Raw genomic sequence first — 18,243 nt, forward strand, 5'->3', positions numbered from 1 at the left:
CCTTAACAAATCTCCAGTATAGCTGAGGTTTTTGTGGGAGTGATGTGTAAATGTGAGGAGGCAACGGAAGGAGTTTAGAGATACCATGCAGGACGTTTTCATGGCCTGGATAAAAGCTAGAAATTGCAGGCAGTAAGGAGAAGGGAGGACTGGCAATTTAAATGTCTGTGAGAGAGTGAGTCCATGGTTATTATACTGATTAGTCCTGGTGGTCATTTGGAGAATGAAAACACCAATTATATTGTTATCAATATTGTGAAATTCACGGCTATAATCGGGGAATGTTGTCCAGTTTACGTTGAGGGAGAAGGAAAATCATCGACAACTTTGCTCATTTGTGAGAAATGGTGAGAATTGTCCCTTTGATGGAAATAGAAATGAATTACAGTAATTTGTGCAATTTGGCATTCAGTTGAATTGACTTTCTGGTCGGAAGGTTGGAGTCGTTTCTCAAATCAATGCAACATGAAAAATCAGTTGGCTGTTTCACTTTGCAGAACATACAGTTTTTAACACCCTTCCAAAATGAGTTGTATGGGATTCAGGTGAAGCTAGCGAGGTGCAGCTAACAATTGCCACGGTGCTGGGAAGCAGATAGTGATGGCTGAAATCCAATTCCCTTACCGGAAGCCTCTGGCACGTTGGGATCCCTAATAGTCTGTGTTGGAAACTCTGTTGTTCACTATTTACATAAACAATTGATCTCATATGGAACCCAAAGCTGAATCACATTGGTCAGCTCATGGTACAAACGCTTTCAATACCAATGCTTAAAGTACAGCTATCTGCATTCCCTTTGCACACTTGAGACTTCTGAATTCAAAATGCAGTGTTGGCAGCTCAGTGAGAGGAAGTGTATTAAAGAATTTTACTTCCCTTTTGTCTCACAGATTCATCAAAGACAAGAAACGTGACAACTGAAAGCATGGAGTTGGAGAATACTTATGAAAATGCTAAAGAACTTATTGAATGCCAAAGTGGAAGAGCGGGTGACAACGGAGAATCTTTGAAGCCAGGTAAATGCCAATGTCACCTATTTCACGTGTTACTTCTAAATTACTGAGCAACAATTTTGCAACTTCAGATCGATTAACAGAAGTGAAAAGGACATTCGAGAGTATATGTTGTCAGTAGAACCCCTCAAAAGGCTGAGCTGATTTGAATGGTAGAAGAGAAATGAAACATGGTTTTGCTTCAGAGGCAAGTGTTACTAACATAACCTGAAATGGGGATGAATGTCCCTGAGAAGTCAAGCATTCTTCTCTTATGACCAATGATATGTGGAGAGATTGAGGTAAAACTGTTTAATGCAAAATTGAGTGGTGACATATTGAAGTGCAAAAGATATGAGAAGACAGAATTCCATTTATTTATGTATAAGTCTAGTCTGGGAGAATGCAGTTACTACCCAATATTTCCAGTATATGTACCCCTTCCCGGGGAACTTTATCATCTTCTGCAACATTCTGAATCAGAAGATGAATTGGAGAGGAGCAAAGCATACGCCTTTGAATTAAATACAGAGAAGGTGAAACAGTGAATCCAAGGATTACCGGCTGAAAGCTTTACTTGTGGAAAGATTATAGAAATGTTGATGTTTCAGGAACGAATTAGACCAATCTGTCCATCAAGTATGCTTCACCATTCGAAAATAGTTGATTTATTTCCCCCTCAATGCCATTCTCCTGTTACCTTAGACACCCTAACTGTTCAAGAACCCATCAACCCCGTTTTAAATAAACGCAAGGATTGCCTTCTACAGCTGTCTGTTGCAATTACTTCCACAGGTGGACAATTTCTAGGTAATGAAATTTTTCCTCCTCTTTGTCCCAAAGCGATCCTTAGATTTTAAGGTTGTGTCCTCTGGTCTTAGACTCTCCGACTATTGAAAACATGCTGTTCTGGTAATATGCAGAACATGCACCTGCTCTGTTCCCTGTGGAATTTTTGTCAAACATACAAAGGGGAACGAATTTTATAGTGTGAAGTTAACTTTTGGATGGTCAGATTTTGTCTCTTCCCGTATCCAGATCAAAAAGATTTGGATTCTACATCTTTCTCTCAGTGATGATTTTCACTTGAATTTTGCAGAGTGCCATGTCCAGCCAATGGAGCTGGCCCAAAGAAATCTCTCTCTCAGAGTGATCTATGTCCTCCTGGGTGTCTGCATTTTTCTGTCCGTTGTGGCTATCATCACTGCAGTTATGCTGAGTAAGTTGCACAATGATGCAGTATTTTTTTTACATTAGCTCCACAATACGAATTATCAAAACTCTGTAAATGCATGTAATACCCAGGAGATATGAACAAAGTTGTTACTATTACTATATTAGTTAGTAAGGCGTAGTGACGTTGTTATAAATCGAGGATGCTGTGTAAAGGGAAATCTTGAATTAAGCTCCATACATCAATCAGATACTTCTTTTTTCAATGATCATTTATTTGCGCATCTATTGACACTTTTATTTGCGGGTTTTCAGTGGAAGACGATTTATGTAATGTTATTTCAGTTCCAGTAGTTAAAGGCTCAATTTATTGAAATAATGTAGAAGAACTGGGTTTGTTGAAGCAGAAAATCATGAGAATATTCATAACTTGCAAGATCACCCTCATGGTCCCTACACCTCCCCCATGCTGTTTTCCGTAGTGTGGAGTTAGAGTATGTCAAAAACCTAATGTACAAACCCCATTTCCAGAAAAGTTGGGATATTTTCCAAAATGCAATAAAAACAACAATCTGTGATATGTTAATTCACGTGAACCTTTATTTAACTGACAAAAGTACAAAGAAAAGATTTTCAATAGTTTTACTGACCAACTTAATTGTATTTTGTAAATATACACAAATTTAGAATTTGATGGCTGCAACACACTCAACAAAAGTTGGGACAGAGGCATGTTTACCATTGTGTTACATCACCTTTCCTTTTAATAACACTTTTTAATCATTTTGGACTGAGGATACTAATTGTAGTAGATTTGCAATTGGAAATTTTGTCCATTCTTGCTTGATATAAGACTTCAGCTGCTCAACTGTCCGTGGTCTCCGTTGTCTGATTCTCCTCTTTATGATGCGCCATACATATTCAATAGGAGATAGATCTGGACTGGCAGCAGGCCAGTCAAACAGATGCACTCTGTGTCTACAAAGCCACGCTGTTGTAGCCCGTGCAGAATGTGGTCTGGCATTGTCCTGCTGAAATAAGCATGGATGTCCCAGGAAGAGACGTCGCCTTGATGGCAACATATGTCTCTCTAAAATCCTAATATACGCCTCAGAGTAAATGGTACCTTCTCATACATGCAACTCACCCATACCGTGGGCACTGATGCACCCCCATACCATCATAGATGCTGGCTTTTGCACCTTACGCTGATAAAAATCAGGATGGTTGTTTTCATCTTTGGCACGGAGAACTCGACGCCTGTTTTTTCCGAAAACTAGTTGAAATGTGGACTCATCTGACAGCACACAGTTCCACAGTCTTTCGGTACATCTGAGATGAGCTCGGGCCCAGAGAACTCACCGGCGTTTCTGCATAGAGTTGATGTATGGCTTCCTCCTGGTGTAATACAGTTTCAAGTTGCATTTCTGGATGCAGCGACAGACTGTGTTAAGTGACAACGGTTTTCCGAAGTACTCCCGAGACAAGGTGGCTATAATTGTCACAGTAGCATGACGGTTTCTTAGGCAGTGCCGCCTGAGGGCTCGAAGGTCACGCGCATTCAACAGTGGTTTCCGACCTCGCCCTTTATGCACTGAGATGTCTCTGAATTCTCTGAATCTTTTCACAATATTATGTACTGTAGATGTTGAAAGACCTAAATTCTCTGCAATCTTGCACTGGGAAATGTTCCTTTTGAACTGACTAACAATTCTCTCACGAAGTTTGGCACCAAGGGGTGATCCACGACCCATCCTTGCTTGCAAAGACTAAGCCTTTGATGGACGCTACTTTTATACCCAGTCATGATACCTCACCTGCTACCAATTAGCCTGCTTACTGTGGAGTCTTCCAAACCGGTGTTACTTGAATATTCTGTGCACTTTTCAATCTTATTTTAACTCTGTCCCAACTATTGTTGAGTGTGTTGCAGCCATTAAATTCTAAATTTGTGTATATTTACAAAATACAATTAAGTTGGTCAGTAAAACTATTGAAAACCTTTTCTTTGTACTTTTGTCGGTTAAATAAAGGTTCACGTGAATTAACATATCACAGATTTTTGTTTCAATTGCGTTTTGGAAAATATCTCAACTTTTCTGGAAATGGAGTTTGTACTTCAGAGATCAGTATAAGTAGAGGAAATATTGCCTGAAATCAAGGAAGTAGTCTGACAGTATCGCAGAAGTTGCATAGCTGGAGGCCCCACACAGGCAATGTAGAAAAAGTTCAAAAGCATTGTGAACTCAGGATAGGTGAGTGCTGATATATAGCTCCCACATCCTGCATCTCTCCCTCTCTCTAAATGTCTGTCCATCCATCTATCTTCATTACTGTGCAAACTCTAGCTAGGCACTCATGATACTTTATCAAAATTTTGTTTTAGATTTTATTATTCTGTGCTGTAGTTTCAGAAGAAAAGGGTAAATTTTAGAACTTCAAACATTCATTTTCCATAAACAATTGAAAGCTACAGAGGCTTTTTTCAGTATTTTGTTAAAGTAATTAACATAATGCTTAAGGCTCCAGATTTCAAATCAAAACTTGATTACTTTGTCGGTATCTAGTACAATGCATGACTGAAGAAAGATAACAAACATGTGCTAACAATCAAGTACATGATGCGTTGCATGATGTAAACTGATTAACAGAAACCAGTGTAGATGGAATCAAACCGGGAGAAGTACAACCAAACGAAAAGAAAAAGTATGTGGCAGATGTGAAAGTTTAACCTTCAAATAGTCATTTCTTATACCATTGCGACAAGACAAAAAGGTGGTCATCCTACATCAGCAAATTATCTTCCAAGCATAATTTCTGTGCAGAGAGAATTTCAAGGTGTATTGTCCAGTTTCTGCTGAAGAAGCACAAAGAAACACGTAAGGATCAGGACCAGAAAAGCCATCGTCAGCCAAGTGGTAAAGCAAAAATATGTTCAACAGCATGAGTTCTGGATTAAGCATGGTAGCTGGCGGAGGAATGAATATTATCACGTTTGTCAATGACTTTCAGTGGATACTACCAATAGAACTAAAAGAGTATAAAATCCCGTGTACATCAGAACTAGCTGACGTATCCTTTACTAATGGACAGAGGATTGGCTCGAAATCACAAATGAATGATTTATACGCAATTGTAATAAAGACAGAGAAAGTGGGTTCTCAGACATTGCAGAATTCGACTGAATCTGAAAGGCTATAGTTGCCAGTAGACGAGGAAAAGGATGTTCCAATATAACTCGGAGTCCTGCCATGTGCAGAAGTTCGCTGATGACACGGCCATAGTGGGGTGTGTCAGGAATGGACAGGAGGAGGAGTATAGGAAACTGATACAGGACTTTGTGATATGGTGCAACTCAAACTACCTGCGTCTCAATATCACCAAGACCAAGGAGATGGTGGTGGACTTTAGGAGATCTAGGCCTCATATGGAGCCAGTTATCATTAATGGAGAATATGTGGAGCAGGTTAAGACCTACAAATATCTGGGAGTACAGTTAGACGAGAACCTAGACTGGACTGCCAACACAGATGCCTTGTGCAGGAAGGCACAGAGTCGACTGTACTTCCTAAGAAGGTTGGCGTCATTCAATGTCTGTAGTGAGATGCTGAAGATGTTCTATAGGTCAGTTGTGGAGAGCGCCCTCTTCTTTGTGGTGGCGTGTTGGGGAGGAAGCATTAAGAAGAGGGACGCCTCACGTCTTAATAAGCTGGTAAGGAAGGCGGGCTCTGTCGTGGGCAAAGTACTGGAGAGTTTAACATCGGTAGCTGAGCGAAGGGCGCTGAGTAGGCTACGGTCAATTATGGATAACTCTGAACATCCTCTACATAGCACCACCCAGAGACAGAGAAGCAGTTTCAGCGACAGGTTACTATCGATGCAATGCTCCTCAGACAGGATGAAGAGGTCAATACTCCCCAATGCCATTAGGCTTTACAATTCTACCGCCAGGACTTAAGAACTTTTTAAAAGCTATTATTAATGCTTTGTGAGATAGTGTTTTAGATGCATATCATATTTTTTACTGAGTTAAGTATTGTATGTAATTAGTTTTGCTACAACAAGTGTATGGGACATTGGAAAAAAAAGTTGAATTTCCCCATGGGGATGAATAAAGTATCTATCTATCTATCTATCTATCTATCTGTTCCTCTTGTTTGTTTGAGGCCTTGTAAGGACAGTAATGTAGACCAGCGACAGATCAGTGAGAATAGAAGTGATAGCAGTGCATAGTAAGAAACCCTGGTTGCTTCTGCGCAAAGAATACCACTGCTCTAAAAAGTAGACATTTAACAGATAGTGTTCCTGCAGAATGGAGGCTACTGTGTGAACTCAAAATGCAGTAGGCTATGTTGGAAGATGTCCGATTGAATCAATGATGATCGTGGTAGGACTGCCTGGATTGCTGAATTGTTAGAAGGGAATAGATGAGAGCGCATGCATTGTTCATTCTGTGGTTATATTTTGAAAATGGTGTTAGAAAAGAGGGAGTGATTTATGGAGCAATACGAGTGACTAGGCAGACAAAAAAATAACACTCACGTCAAAAGGCCACTAGAGAAGAATTTGTGACTGGTGGAATCTTGTTCAAAGTGGCACATATTGTGATGGTTGATCTGTTAAAACTAGAAGTTCTGGTGCTGGAAGAATTACTTTTGCAAGAGTAAACAATATGAAAGGACAGATATGGAAATAAATGAATTATATTCATGTTGTCTATCACAGACAGACAGACAGACATACAGACAGACAGACAGACAGACAGACAAACATACTTTATTGATCCCGAGGGAAATTGGGTTCCGTTACAGTCACACCAACCAAGAATAGTGAAGAAATATAGCAATATAAAACCATAAATAATTAACTAATAATAGGTTAATCATGCCAAGTGGAAGTAAGTCCAGGACCAGCCTATTGGCTCAGGGTGTCTGACACTCTGAGGGAGGAGTTGTAAAGTTTGATGGCCACAGGTAGGAATGATTTCCCATGCCGCTCAGTGTTACATCTCGGTGGAATGAGTTTCTAGCTGAATGTACTCCTGTGCCTAACCAATACATTATGGAGTGGATGGCAGTCATTGTCCAAGATGGCATGCAACTTGGACAGCATCCTCTTTTCAGATACCACCGTCAGAGAGTCCAGTTCCACCCCCATAACATCAGTGGCCTTACGAATGAGCATGTTGAATCTGTTGGTGTCTGCTACCCTCAGCCTGCTGCCCCAGCACACAACAGCAAACATGATAGCACTGGCCACCACAGACTCATAGAACATCCTCAGCATCATCTGGCAGATGTTAAAGGACCTCAGTCTCCTCAGGAAATAGAGACGGCTCTGCCCCTTCTTGTAGACAGTTTCAGTGTTCTTTGACCAGTCCAGTTTATTGTCAATTCGTATCCCCAGGTATTTGTAATCCTCCACCATGTCCACAACAGTAGAATGAAACCAGAATAAACCTTTGTAACACTGTTTCAGTAGCCGGAGAGCCATGCCTTTTAACTTTCCAGCCTTGCTACATTGGCATATATGACAATATAGCGACATATAAGATATTCGGATAGGCAGAATATATAGAGTGCAGGACACAGGAAACAGGGTGACAGTCAGGATGGTTGTAGATGGTTGATATTTTGTATGGATGATGGTGACCAGTGGTCTTTGGCAGAGATTTTTTCCTGGACCTCTCTTCAAAGTTGTGCAATTTGACAGTGTTGTTAAGAAGGCTCATAGTGTGATCCCCTTCATCTAACATGGGACTGAGTTCAAGAGCAGTGAGGTTGTGTTAAAGCTATACAAGACTTTAGTTTGACACTACCTGGAGTACTGTGTTCAGTTCTGGTCACCTCACTACAGGAAGGATGCGGATACTAAAGAGAAAGTGCAGAGGAGATTTACAGGGATTTTTTTTGGATTTGAGAGCATGTCTTATGACAATAGTTTGAGTCAACTTGACCATTTCTCCTTCAAGCAACAGATGTGATAGAGGTGTATAAGATGATAAAAGGCTTTATACATGTTGATATCTAGAGGCTTTTTTTCCAGGGCTGAAATAGCAAATGCGAAGTGGCACAGTATAAAGGTGCTTGCAAATAAGTAGAAGGTGGAAGTCAGAGGTAAGCTTTTCACATAGTGTGCTGCATACGGGGAAAAGGACTGCCATCAACGGTGGTTGCGGCAGGTACAATAAGGTTTTTTGAAGAAACACTTAGAGAGGTACATGGAGGTCAGAAAAATAAAGGTCTATGCGGTAGGGAAATTCGAGGCAGTTCCTAGAGTAGGGTACATGATCGGCATAACATTATAGACTGAAGGCCTGTAATGTCCTGTAGATTTCTATGTTCTATGTTCAATGTTCTAAAATGTATTCATGAAGGTTTCCTATCTCAAAAGAATAAGAGCACACAGAGTGCAAGGTTGAGGGGATTAAGAGTAATATCGGCAGACAGATATTTCACAAGTTTGGTGTGTGATAGCAAGATCACATGGTAGGTGGGAATGGCAATAAATTGGTGATGTTGTTCTTTAGCAAAATGAAGGTCATGATGCTGACCACTGCTTGATGTCAGATTTGTGATGTAGGGATTAATTAACCCACCAGTCAGAACTACATCAAATCATGGATAATATTTTTAAAAAACAGAAGAGCAAGATGTCATGCCTAAAGCAGTGACCAAGTGGTAGAAAGTGGAAATCATCATGGAAAGCAAGAGAGAGAAATTATGTGGATTGCGCAGCATTGGCGTGTTCTGTAACTTCCAGTGGTGACGACGGATGATAATGTATGTGGTAACAAAGAGATCAGAAGATGTGGAATAAAGAAGGTAGAATAAATATCATAGAGTTTCAGAGAAGTACAGAGCTAATAAACACCATTCAGCCCATCTAGGCCAGTCCTTCTTCTGCATTATTGTTCTTTCTCAATTGTACAATAACTCAAAATGTTCATGTTGATTCACGTTAATATTTGTACTCTAAGGCTTTGAAGTTGCATTACACAAAATATAAAAAAAAAATTCCCTTCATTTCTCAACGAAGTAAACTGTCTGTGACTGCGTACATGATGAGGACATACTCAGTGCACTCACAGTGCACCGCATTGAAGAGAATGAGAGCCATGCTACTGCAGGAATATTCCCCATTGTGAGAATGCTGTAATTTCATAAAGAATAGTGGATGTTGGATCTCTTCCGGGAAGAAAATTCTGTCATTCAGAGTGCAAATTAAAGTATCTTTGTTCAGCACGTAGGTGCTTCCAACTTTGTACTAAAAACTCAAAGCTAAAAATATCTCTGTGCTCTTTTCTAAAATTCCGATTGTTTCCCAGTAGAGTGTGAGTAAGGCGGAGTAGATTTGACTTCCCTCTTTCTACTTCGCCCAGTTTAAAGGAAAGAATTGTTTCCAGTTTATAATACTGAATGCAAAAGCAGTGCTCACCAAATGTAACGAGCACCGTATAGACGTTTTCTGCATTGCAAACAAGAAGTCCTGTCCAATATAAGGTGATGGCTTCTGCGTTAATTCTAGAAACGAAATTAATCACCCCAAATTGATCGCATCGATTTCTGTTGTACCATGAATTATCATAACACTGGCCACTCTAATCACATGAGTGAACTTAGTTTGCGAAATAATTGACGACAGGAAATATAATCAAAATTGGTAGCCTCTAAACAGCTCTTCCGCTTTGCCATTCCCTGGAACTTGCAACATTTGATGTCAATCAAATTCGTTTTCCTGGAAGCTTCATATCACAAAAGAATCAGAACTCATCGAGAGCAAGATGTAGTGGATTAAAGGTGATATCGGGAGACAGTCGCTTCTCGAAGTTGATGCATGCTAACAAGCTCACACGGTAGGTGGGAATGTCAACAAGTTGGTGACGATGTTCTTAAGGAATAAAGGTGATGTCATGATGCTGACCGCTGCGTAATGCCAGAGGTTAGATGTAGGAATTAAATCAAACACTCGCAGGGCTTCCTCAATCTTTGCCATCTGTGGGATAGCAAACTCTGGATTCACAAAGCAAGGTCTCCTTGCCTCATTACTTTTTGAGTCTCCTTGCGTGGGAAACTTAATCAAATGTCTTACTGAAATCCGTATAGACTTCCTCCACTGTTCCACCTTCATCAATATGTTTTGTTATATCCTCAAAGAATTTATTCAGGTTGGATAGGCATGACCTGCACTTGGCAAAACCATGCTGACTATGCCTTATCAGATTGTATCCTTACAAATGCTCATAAATACTGCTTCTCAGGATCTTCTCCAATAACATGCACACCACTGAAGTAAGACTCACTGGTCTATAATTTCCTGTGTCATCTCTACACCATTTCTTGATCGAGGGAACAACATTGGGAACATTCCAGTCCTCTGGTACTTCTCCTGTCCCTATTGATAATGTAAAGATCATCGGCAGAGACTCAGTGATCTCCTCCGCTGCTCCCACAGTAGCCTGGTGTATGTCTTGTCTGGTCCTCATGATTTATCTAACTTAATAGCTTTCAGATGCTCCAGCACATCCACTTTCTTAATGCCGGGACAGTCAAGAGGTTCAATCCGCTGTAAGACATACACAAAATTGCAAAGGTCCTTCTCACTGGTCAATACTGAAGCAAAATATTAATTAAGTACCTCTGTTATCTCCTCTGCCTCTAGGTGCATGTTTCCCCACATTTAGTCCTCTCTAGTCCTAATCTCACATGATTCACCTGTTTGCTCTGAACATACTTGTAGAATGTCCTGGGGTTTTCCTTAATCCTGCTTGCCAAGGCCTTGTCCTGGCTGCTTCAGGCTCTGCTCATTCCATTCCAGAGCTCCTCCCTGGCAACCTGGAGATTTTCTGGTACTCTAACAGTACCTAGCTTTTGAAATTTTTCGTAACCTTTTCTTCTTAATTAGATTCTGTACTCCTTTTGTACGCCATGGTTCTTTTACCAGATTCCTGCTTCAATGAAAGTTTTGCCACATTTCTACGGTGCATTTCCCTGAGAACATCTGCTCCTATATTTTTTTCCTAAGTTCCTGCTCTTACCCCAATGCAATGCTTTCCCAAATTCTCTGCTCTTATCCTTCTTCAGTGCTACAGTAAAGGAAATGGAGTTGTGATCACTACGTCAAAAATGCTCTCCCATCTAGAGAAATGAGACCTGACCAAGTTCATTTCCCAAGACCAGATCAAGTACACCTTCTCATCTGTTTGGTCAGGAAATATTCCCTGCACATCTAACAAATTCCACCTCACCTCAACCCATTGCTCTGAGGTGATGCCAGTCAGGATTATGAAAGTTAAAATTTCCCAGCACAACAACCATATTATTATTGCACCTTTCCAGAATTTGCCTCCCTATTTGTTCCTTGATGTCTCTGTTACTCTTGGGAGTCTTAAAAAACACCGAATAGATTATTTCTCCCTTTACTGTTTTTGCCTTCCACCCACAATGACTCAATAGACAATCACTCCATGACTTCCTCCTTTACGGCAGCTGTGATGCTTTCCCTGATTAGTAATGGCCCACCTTTTTTGCCTGCTGTGTTGTTGACATGTAGTAATACCTCTGGCTGCTCAGCACCCCTACAGGTATAGTCTGCAACCACTCAGAGACATCCTGGAGCCTAACACCCGGGAGACTATCCTGGAGTCTCTATTGCAGCTGCAGAATCTCCTATCTGTCCATGTAACTGTTGAGTTCCCTGTGACTTTTGTTCCATCTGATTGCACCCTCCCTTTCTGAGGCTCAGAGATGACCACAGGGCTATTAGTCTGCCCTTCCCAGACAGGGCATCCCACTCAACACAATCCAGAAGGGTATACCTTGCTGATGGGAATGGGCACAACAGAACCCAGCACTGACTTCATTCTCCCTGCACCTCTCTTGGTGTTAACTCATCTATTCCATTGTTGGTAGAATCTCAGGTGGTGACAAGAGGGCATACAAGATTCAGATATGACAACTAGTGGAATAGTGCAGAGGCAACAACCTGGCACTCAGCGTCAGTAAGACAAAACAGCTGATTGTGGGCTTCAGGAAGGGTAAGACAAAGGAACATATTACAATCCTCACAGAGGGATCAGAAGTGGAGATAGTGAGTAGCTTCAAGTGTCAAGGTATCAAGATCTCTGAGGATCTAACCTGGTCCCAGCATATTGATGTAGTCATAAAGAAAGGCAAGACAGCGGCTATACTTTATTTGGTTATTGAAGAGATTTGGCATCTCAACAAATACACTCAAAAACTTATATAGTGCTACCGCGGAGAGCATTCTGATGGGGTGCATCACTGTCTGGTGTGGAGGAGCTACTGCACAAGACTGAAAGAATCTGCAGAAGTTTGAAAAGTTAGTCAGCTCCATCTTGGGTACTAGCCTACAAAGTACCCAGGACATCTTTAGGAAGCGTTATCTCAAAAAGGCAGCATCCATTATTAAAGACCTCTAGCACCCATAGCATGCCCTTTTCCCAGTGTTGCCATCGGGTAGGAGATACAGAAGCCTGAAAGCACAAGCTGCCATCCGATTCCAAAATGGACATTGAAGCTTTGAACATTACCTCACTTTTTTAATATACAGTATTTCTGTTTTTGCACGTTTTAAAAAATCTATTCATTATACGTAATTGATTTACTTGTTTATTTATATATTTTATTTTATTTTTTATTTTCTCTCTGCTACATTATGTATTGCTTTGAAATGCTGTTGCTGTTAAGTTAACAAATTTTACGTCCCATTCCTGTGATAATAAACCTGATTCTGATTCTGAATTCTGCACTCCATGTGTAACCACCTGCTCAACAACTATATCTATGAATTTCTCTGCCTTCTGGATGATCCTAAGTTCATCCATCTCCATCTCCAGCACATTAATGCAGCCCTTCATGAGATGGACTTGGCTGAACATCCCACAGGTGTAGTCATCCAGGAGACCTTGAATTCCCACATCTTACAGAAGGAGCATCCTCTGTCATATCTGTCATCCTGCCTGCACTGTACAATGGGTAACGAAAACTAAGTTTTCTGACCTGTTTCATTCCTTAAGCCTCTTGAGTCAAAGACTGATACTCCTACTCTCAGCGTTGTCCTACTACCAAGAATGGCCATCCCGCATGTCCCTTCTGTACTTTTACTGAATTCACGGTACTGTGTACCTGCCGCTGATTGGGGCTCCGGAAAGTCGGAATGCCTGCAAAGCCGTCGACATCAAAGTTTCAATTAACATCCAATAATCCCAGGGAATAGCAAATGTGCTGTTTAGAGCCTAGCAATTTTATTTTTTTTTCCTGCAGTCAACAGTTTTGCAAACTGAGGTAACTCAGGTGATTGGAGTGATTGTAGCTATGATAATTCATGGTATATCAGAATTTGCTGTGATTAATGTGAGTGATTAATTTTGTTTCGAGAATGGGAGTATAAGCCATTGACTTCCTTTAGTAATGCAGAAAACTTCTTCAGAGACTGTTCGCACACTTTCAGTTGGTGGGCACTGCAATTGCATTTAGTGTTATAAACTTCAAATACTTCCTGTCTTCAAGGTTGGCAGAGGTGCGTCAAGTGAAATAAATTAGTCAATTTATCAGCCAATATAACCAAGGTTTGCTCTAGGGCAGCGGCCTTGTCAGTGGAAGTGCCTTGTGAGAAAAGTATGATTCTTTGCCTCGAGAGTCCTCGGTGAGGAGGCTGAGGGAGGAGACTATGTCACAGCAGGAAAGGGTGAGAAGTGGTGAAAAAATGGCAGGTAAACTGATTCAGTGTGATGCCTGCATGATGTGGGAGGTCGGGGTCACTGATGGTGCCTCTGGCTGCTACAACTTTGGAAAGTATGTCCAGGTTCAGCTCCTGAAGGACTGTGTTGGGGCACTGGAAAATCAACTGGATGACGTCAGGTTCATCTTGGAAAACAAGAGTTTTCTGGACAGGACCTACAGCGAGATCGTTACACCGAAGATACCAGAAGAGAGAAGGGGGGTGATGATGAGGAAGGGATGGATGCTTGGAGTACAGGAGAACCTGGGGGATGTAACTCTTGAAAACAGGTTCACCCTCTTTGAAGCTGTCGGGACAGAAGACACTGCCAGTCTGAGAGGCGGACAGGTCTGTGAGTCAAAAATTGGCGCTGAAGCAAAGCCGAGGAGACAGAGGGCAGACAGAGCCGTGGTAGTAGGGGACTCCATAGTGAGAGGTACAGAAAGGTGTTTCTGTGGCAACAGGCGAGATCTAAGGATGGTGTGTTGCCTCCCTGGTGCCAGGATCCAGGATGTCATGGACTGATTGCAGGGCATCCTCAAGGGTGAAGGTGAACAGCCAGAAGTGGTAGAGCATGTCAGCACAAATGACATCGGGAAAAAGAGGGAAGGTATTCTGCAACATACCTTCAGAGAACTCATAAGAAGGCTGAAAGGCAGGTCCTCCAGGGTGGTTATCTCCGGTTTGCTTCCAGTTCCTCGTGCTGGTGAGGGCAGGAACAGGGAGATAGGGGATCAGAATGCGTGGCTGAGGAGCTGGTGCTCTACCACTTCTGGCTGTTCTGGCTGGGATTTAGATTCTTAGCAGGCACGAGGAAATCTGCAGATTCTGGAAATTCAAGCAACACACACAAAATGCTGGTGGAACACAGCAGACCAGGCAGCATCTATAGGAAGAAGCACTATCGACGTTTCGGGCCGAGGCCCTTTGTCTCCAAATTTGAGGAAGGACATTCTTGCTATTGAGAAAGTGCAGCATAAGTTCACGAGGTTAATTCCCGGGATGGCGGGGTTGCCATATGTTGAAAGATTGGAGCAATTGTGCTTGTATACATTGGAATTATTAAGGGATTGGACATGATAGAAGCAGGAAACATGTTCCCAATTTTGGGCGAGTCCAGAACCAGAGCCCACAGTTTAAGAATAAGGGGTAGGCTGTTTAAAAAGGAGTTGAGGAAAAACTTTTTCACCCACAGAGTTGTGGATCTGTGGAATGCTCTGCCTCAGAAGGCAGTGGAGGCCAATTCTCTGGATGCTTTCAAGAAAGAGTAAGATAGAGATCTTAAAGATAGCGGAGTCAAGGGATTTGGGGAGAAGGCAGGAATGGGGTATTGATTGAGGATGATCTGCCATGATGACAGTGAATGGCAGTGCTGGCTCGAAGGGCCGAATGGCCTACTCCTTCACCTATTGTCTATAAACCAAGCGAAACAGAATGAGCGAAGTAAAATGTACTTCCTCTTTCTCACATCCTACTACTGAAAGAAAATGAACTTTGGACTGCAAGAATGGAGCCCAGAGATATTTTAAGTTCTAGTTTCTTGGAACAATGTTGAAAATGTTTATGAGCTGACCAAAGTTAATTTGTTGTCTACTCTGCATGACGTAATTGTCCTTCTTAGAATGGACCCAACATCCACCATTCTCTATGAAAATACCGCTTTCTAAAGATGTGAAATATTCTGACAGCAGCTGAGCTCTCATTCTATTCGCTATTGTGTACTGTGAATACATTCAGTATGCCCCCATTCTGTATGGAGATCAGTAAATAGTCAGTATAATTTGCTTCGAAATGCAGGGAATCATCAGACAGTCTTTGCAATGCAGACCCATCATGGCTTTGGTTTTGGCAGATTAGTCTTCATAAATAAGAGTTTTGAGTAAATAAAATTGGATGTTACGTTGAACTTGTATAAGACATGGCTGAGGCTTAAGTTTGAGTGTTTTGTACAGTTTGGTCACTTACCTACAGAAAAATATATTGATACATTTCAAACAGGAAAGAGAAAATTAACAAAGAATTCCCCTTTTCTGCAGGACTCGAGTTGTATGGAAAAATGATCAGGTTAGGAACGTTAGTTCTTGCAATGGAGAGGATTGTAAAAAGTACACAATATCATGAAAAGTACAGATATGGTAAATATAAGCAGATTTTTTCCACTGTGGTCGGGTGGGGGTACAACTAGATGTAATGGGTTAAACATGAAAGGTGAAAAGTTTAAAGGGGGAGAAGGGGAAAATTCTTCACTCAGAGCATCATAAGACCCTAAGACATTTGAGTAGAATTAGGCTATTCAGCCCATTCAATCTGCCCCGCCATTCCATCATGGCAGATCACGGATCCCTTTTATTCCTATATACCTGCCTTCTTACCATATCTTTTGATATTCTGACCATTCACAAAATGAGCAAATTCCGTCTTAAATATACGTATGGACTAGGCTTCCACTGCAGTTTGTGGCAGAGCATTCCACAGACTTACTACTCTCGGGCTAAAAGATTTACTCCTTACCTCTGTTTTAAAGCGTTGTTCCTCAATGTTGAGGCTGTGCCCTTTAGTTCTGGATACCACCATCAGAGGAAACATACTGACTACATCCAGTAAAGTCCTTCCAATATTTTTTAGGTTTCAATGAGATGCCCCCTCATTCTTCTAAATTGCAGTGAGTACAGGCCTGTAGGCCCTCGCCAAAGGCCACCATCCACTACTAGGCTGCAGAGATTGCTATCATCGGAAATTTTAACTTTCCTAATGTTGACTGGCATCACCTCGGAGCAAGGGGTTTAGGTGAGGTGAAGATGGTTAGGTATGTTCAGGAAGGGTTCCTGACACAGTATATAAAAAGCCAACTGGAGGGGAAGCTGTGCTTGATTTGGTATTGGGAAATGAACCTGGCCAGGTGTCACATCTCTCGGTGGAAGAGAATGTTTGAGGTAGTTAACACCACTCTATTTCCTTTACCATGGCACTGGAGATGGATAGGAGTAGACAATGAGGGAAAGCATTTCATTGAAGTACAGAGTACATTAATAACTTTGAAAATCTCCAGCACATCCCGTTTCTTAATGTTTGTACACCCAAGTGGTTCAGTCCGCTGTAAGCCATCCATACAATTGCCAAGGTACTTTTAACTGGTGAAAACTGAAGCAAATAAAAAATTAAGTAACTCTGCTACCTCCTCCACCTCCACGAACATGTCTCCTCTATTCCACCTCTTTAGTCCCATTCCCAGACGGCTTATCCTCTTGCTCTTTACATACTTGCAGAATATCTTGAGGTTATTTTTAATTCTCCTTGCCAAGACCTTCTCCTAGCCCCTTCTACCTCTCCTAATTTTATTCTTGAGCTCCTTCCTGACAACTATGAAATTTTCTGGAGCTCCAACAGTACCTGGTTTCTTGAAACTTTTCATAAGCTTTTCTTCTTATCTAGATTTTCTATATCCTCTGTACATCAATGGTTCTGTTTTACTAAGATCCTTTTCCTCCCTCAATGGAACATACTACTGCCAACTGCTATGCAAATGTTCCATGAACATTTGTCACATTTCAGCCGTACATGTTCCTGAGAACATCTGCTCCCAATTTATGCTCCTGAGTTCCTGCCTAACAGCATCATATCTCCCCCAACCCAATGAAATGCTTTCACAAATTTTCTGTTCCTATCCCCCTCCAGCGCTATGGTAAAGGAACTGTAATTGTGCTCACTAACTCAAAAATTCTATCCCACCGAGAAATGTGACACCTATTCAGGTTCATTTCCCAATACCAGATCAAGTACAGCTTCTCTTACAGGTGTTTATTTTTTTACATATTGCGCCAGGAAACTTTCAATAAACCAACTCAACCTCAACATGTTGCTGATGGGAATGGCCACAGTGGGACCCTACACTGTCTTCTTTCTGTCTGTGCGTCGCTTGGTGTTCATTCATCTACTCCTAGAATTGTGTACTCTGGGTGTAACCACCTGCTCAACAATCATATCTATGAATTGTTCTGCCTTCTGGATGATCCTAAGTTCATCCATTTCCAGCCCCAGCAACTTATTGTGACCCTTCATAAGCTGGACTTGGCTGCACATCCTGCAGGTGTAGTCATCAGGGAGACTATCAGATTCTATGAATTCCCACATCCTACAGGTGGAACATTCTGCTGCCATATCTGTCATCCTGCCAACATTGTACACTGGGTAACCAAGACCAAATTTTCTAACCTGTTTCATTGGTTCAAGGCTCTTCTGCTCAAAGCCTCTTGCATCAAATCCTGACACTCTCACTTCTATCTTGGCCAAGTCCGAACAATGGCCTCCGAACTTGTCCCATCTGTAGTTTTATTTA

General features: G+C 41.5%; 1 protein-coding gene across 2 annotated transcripts in view; it reads left to right on the forward strand.

Moving 5' to 3' along the window:
- Positions 1–243: 243 nt before the first annotated feature.
- LOC140740195 (CD209 antigen-like protein C) overlaps positions 244–18,243 on the forward strand; it is a 58,311-nt gene continuing 40,311 nt past the window's right edge. The window contains exons 1-4 of one of the 2 annotated variants that reach the window (XM_073069211.1): positions 244–347; positions 891–1,016; positions 2,092–2,211; positions 15,944–16,042. In XM_073069211.1, coding sequence (XP_072925312.1) covers positions 926–1,016; positions 2,092–2,211; positions 15,944–16,042 — 310 coding nt within the window. In that variant the 5' untranslated portion in view covers positions 244–347; positions 891–925. Of the gene's footprint in view, positions 348–890; positions 1,017–2,091; positions 2,212–9,926; positions 10,021–15,943; positions 16,043–18,243 lie in introns of those variants that run through there. The other variant, XM_073069212.1, reaches the window with a different exon arrangement.

This window comes from Hemitrygon akajei, chromosome 16 (genome assembly GCF_048418815.1).
Source record: "Hemitrygon akajei chromosome 16, sHemAka1.3, whole genome shotgun sequence".
NCBI lineage: Eukaryota > Metazoa > Chordata > Chondrichthyes > Myliobatiformes > Dasyatidae > Hemitrygon > Hemitrygon akajei.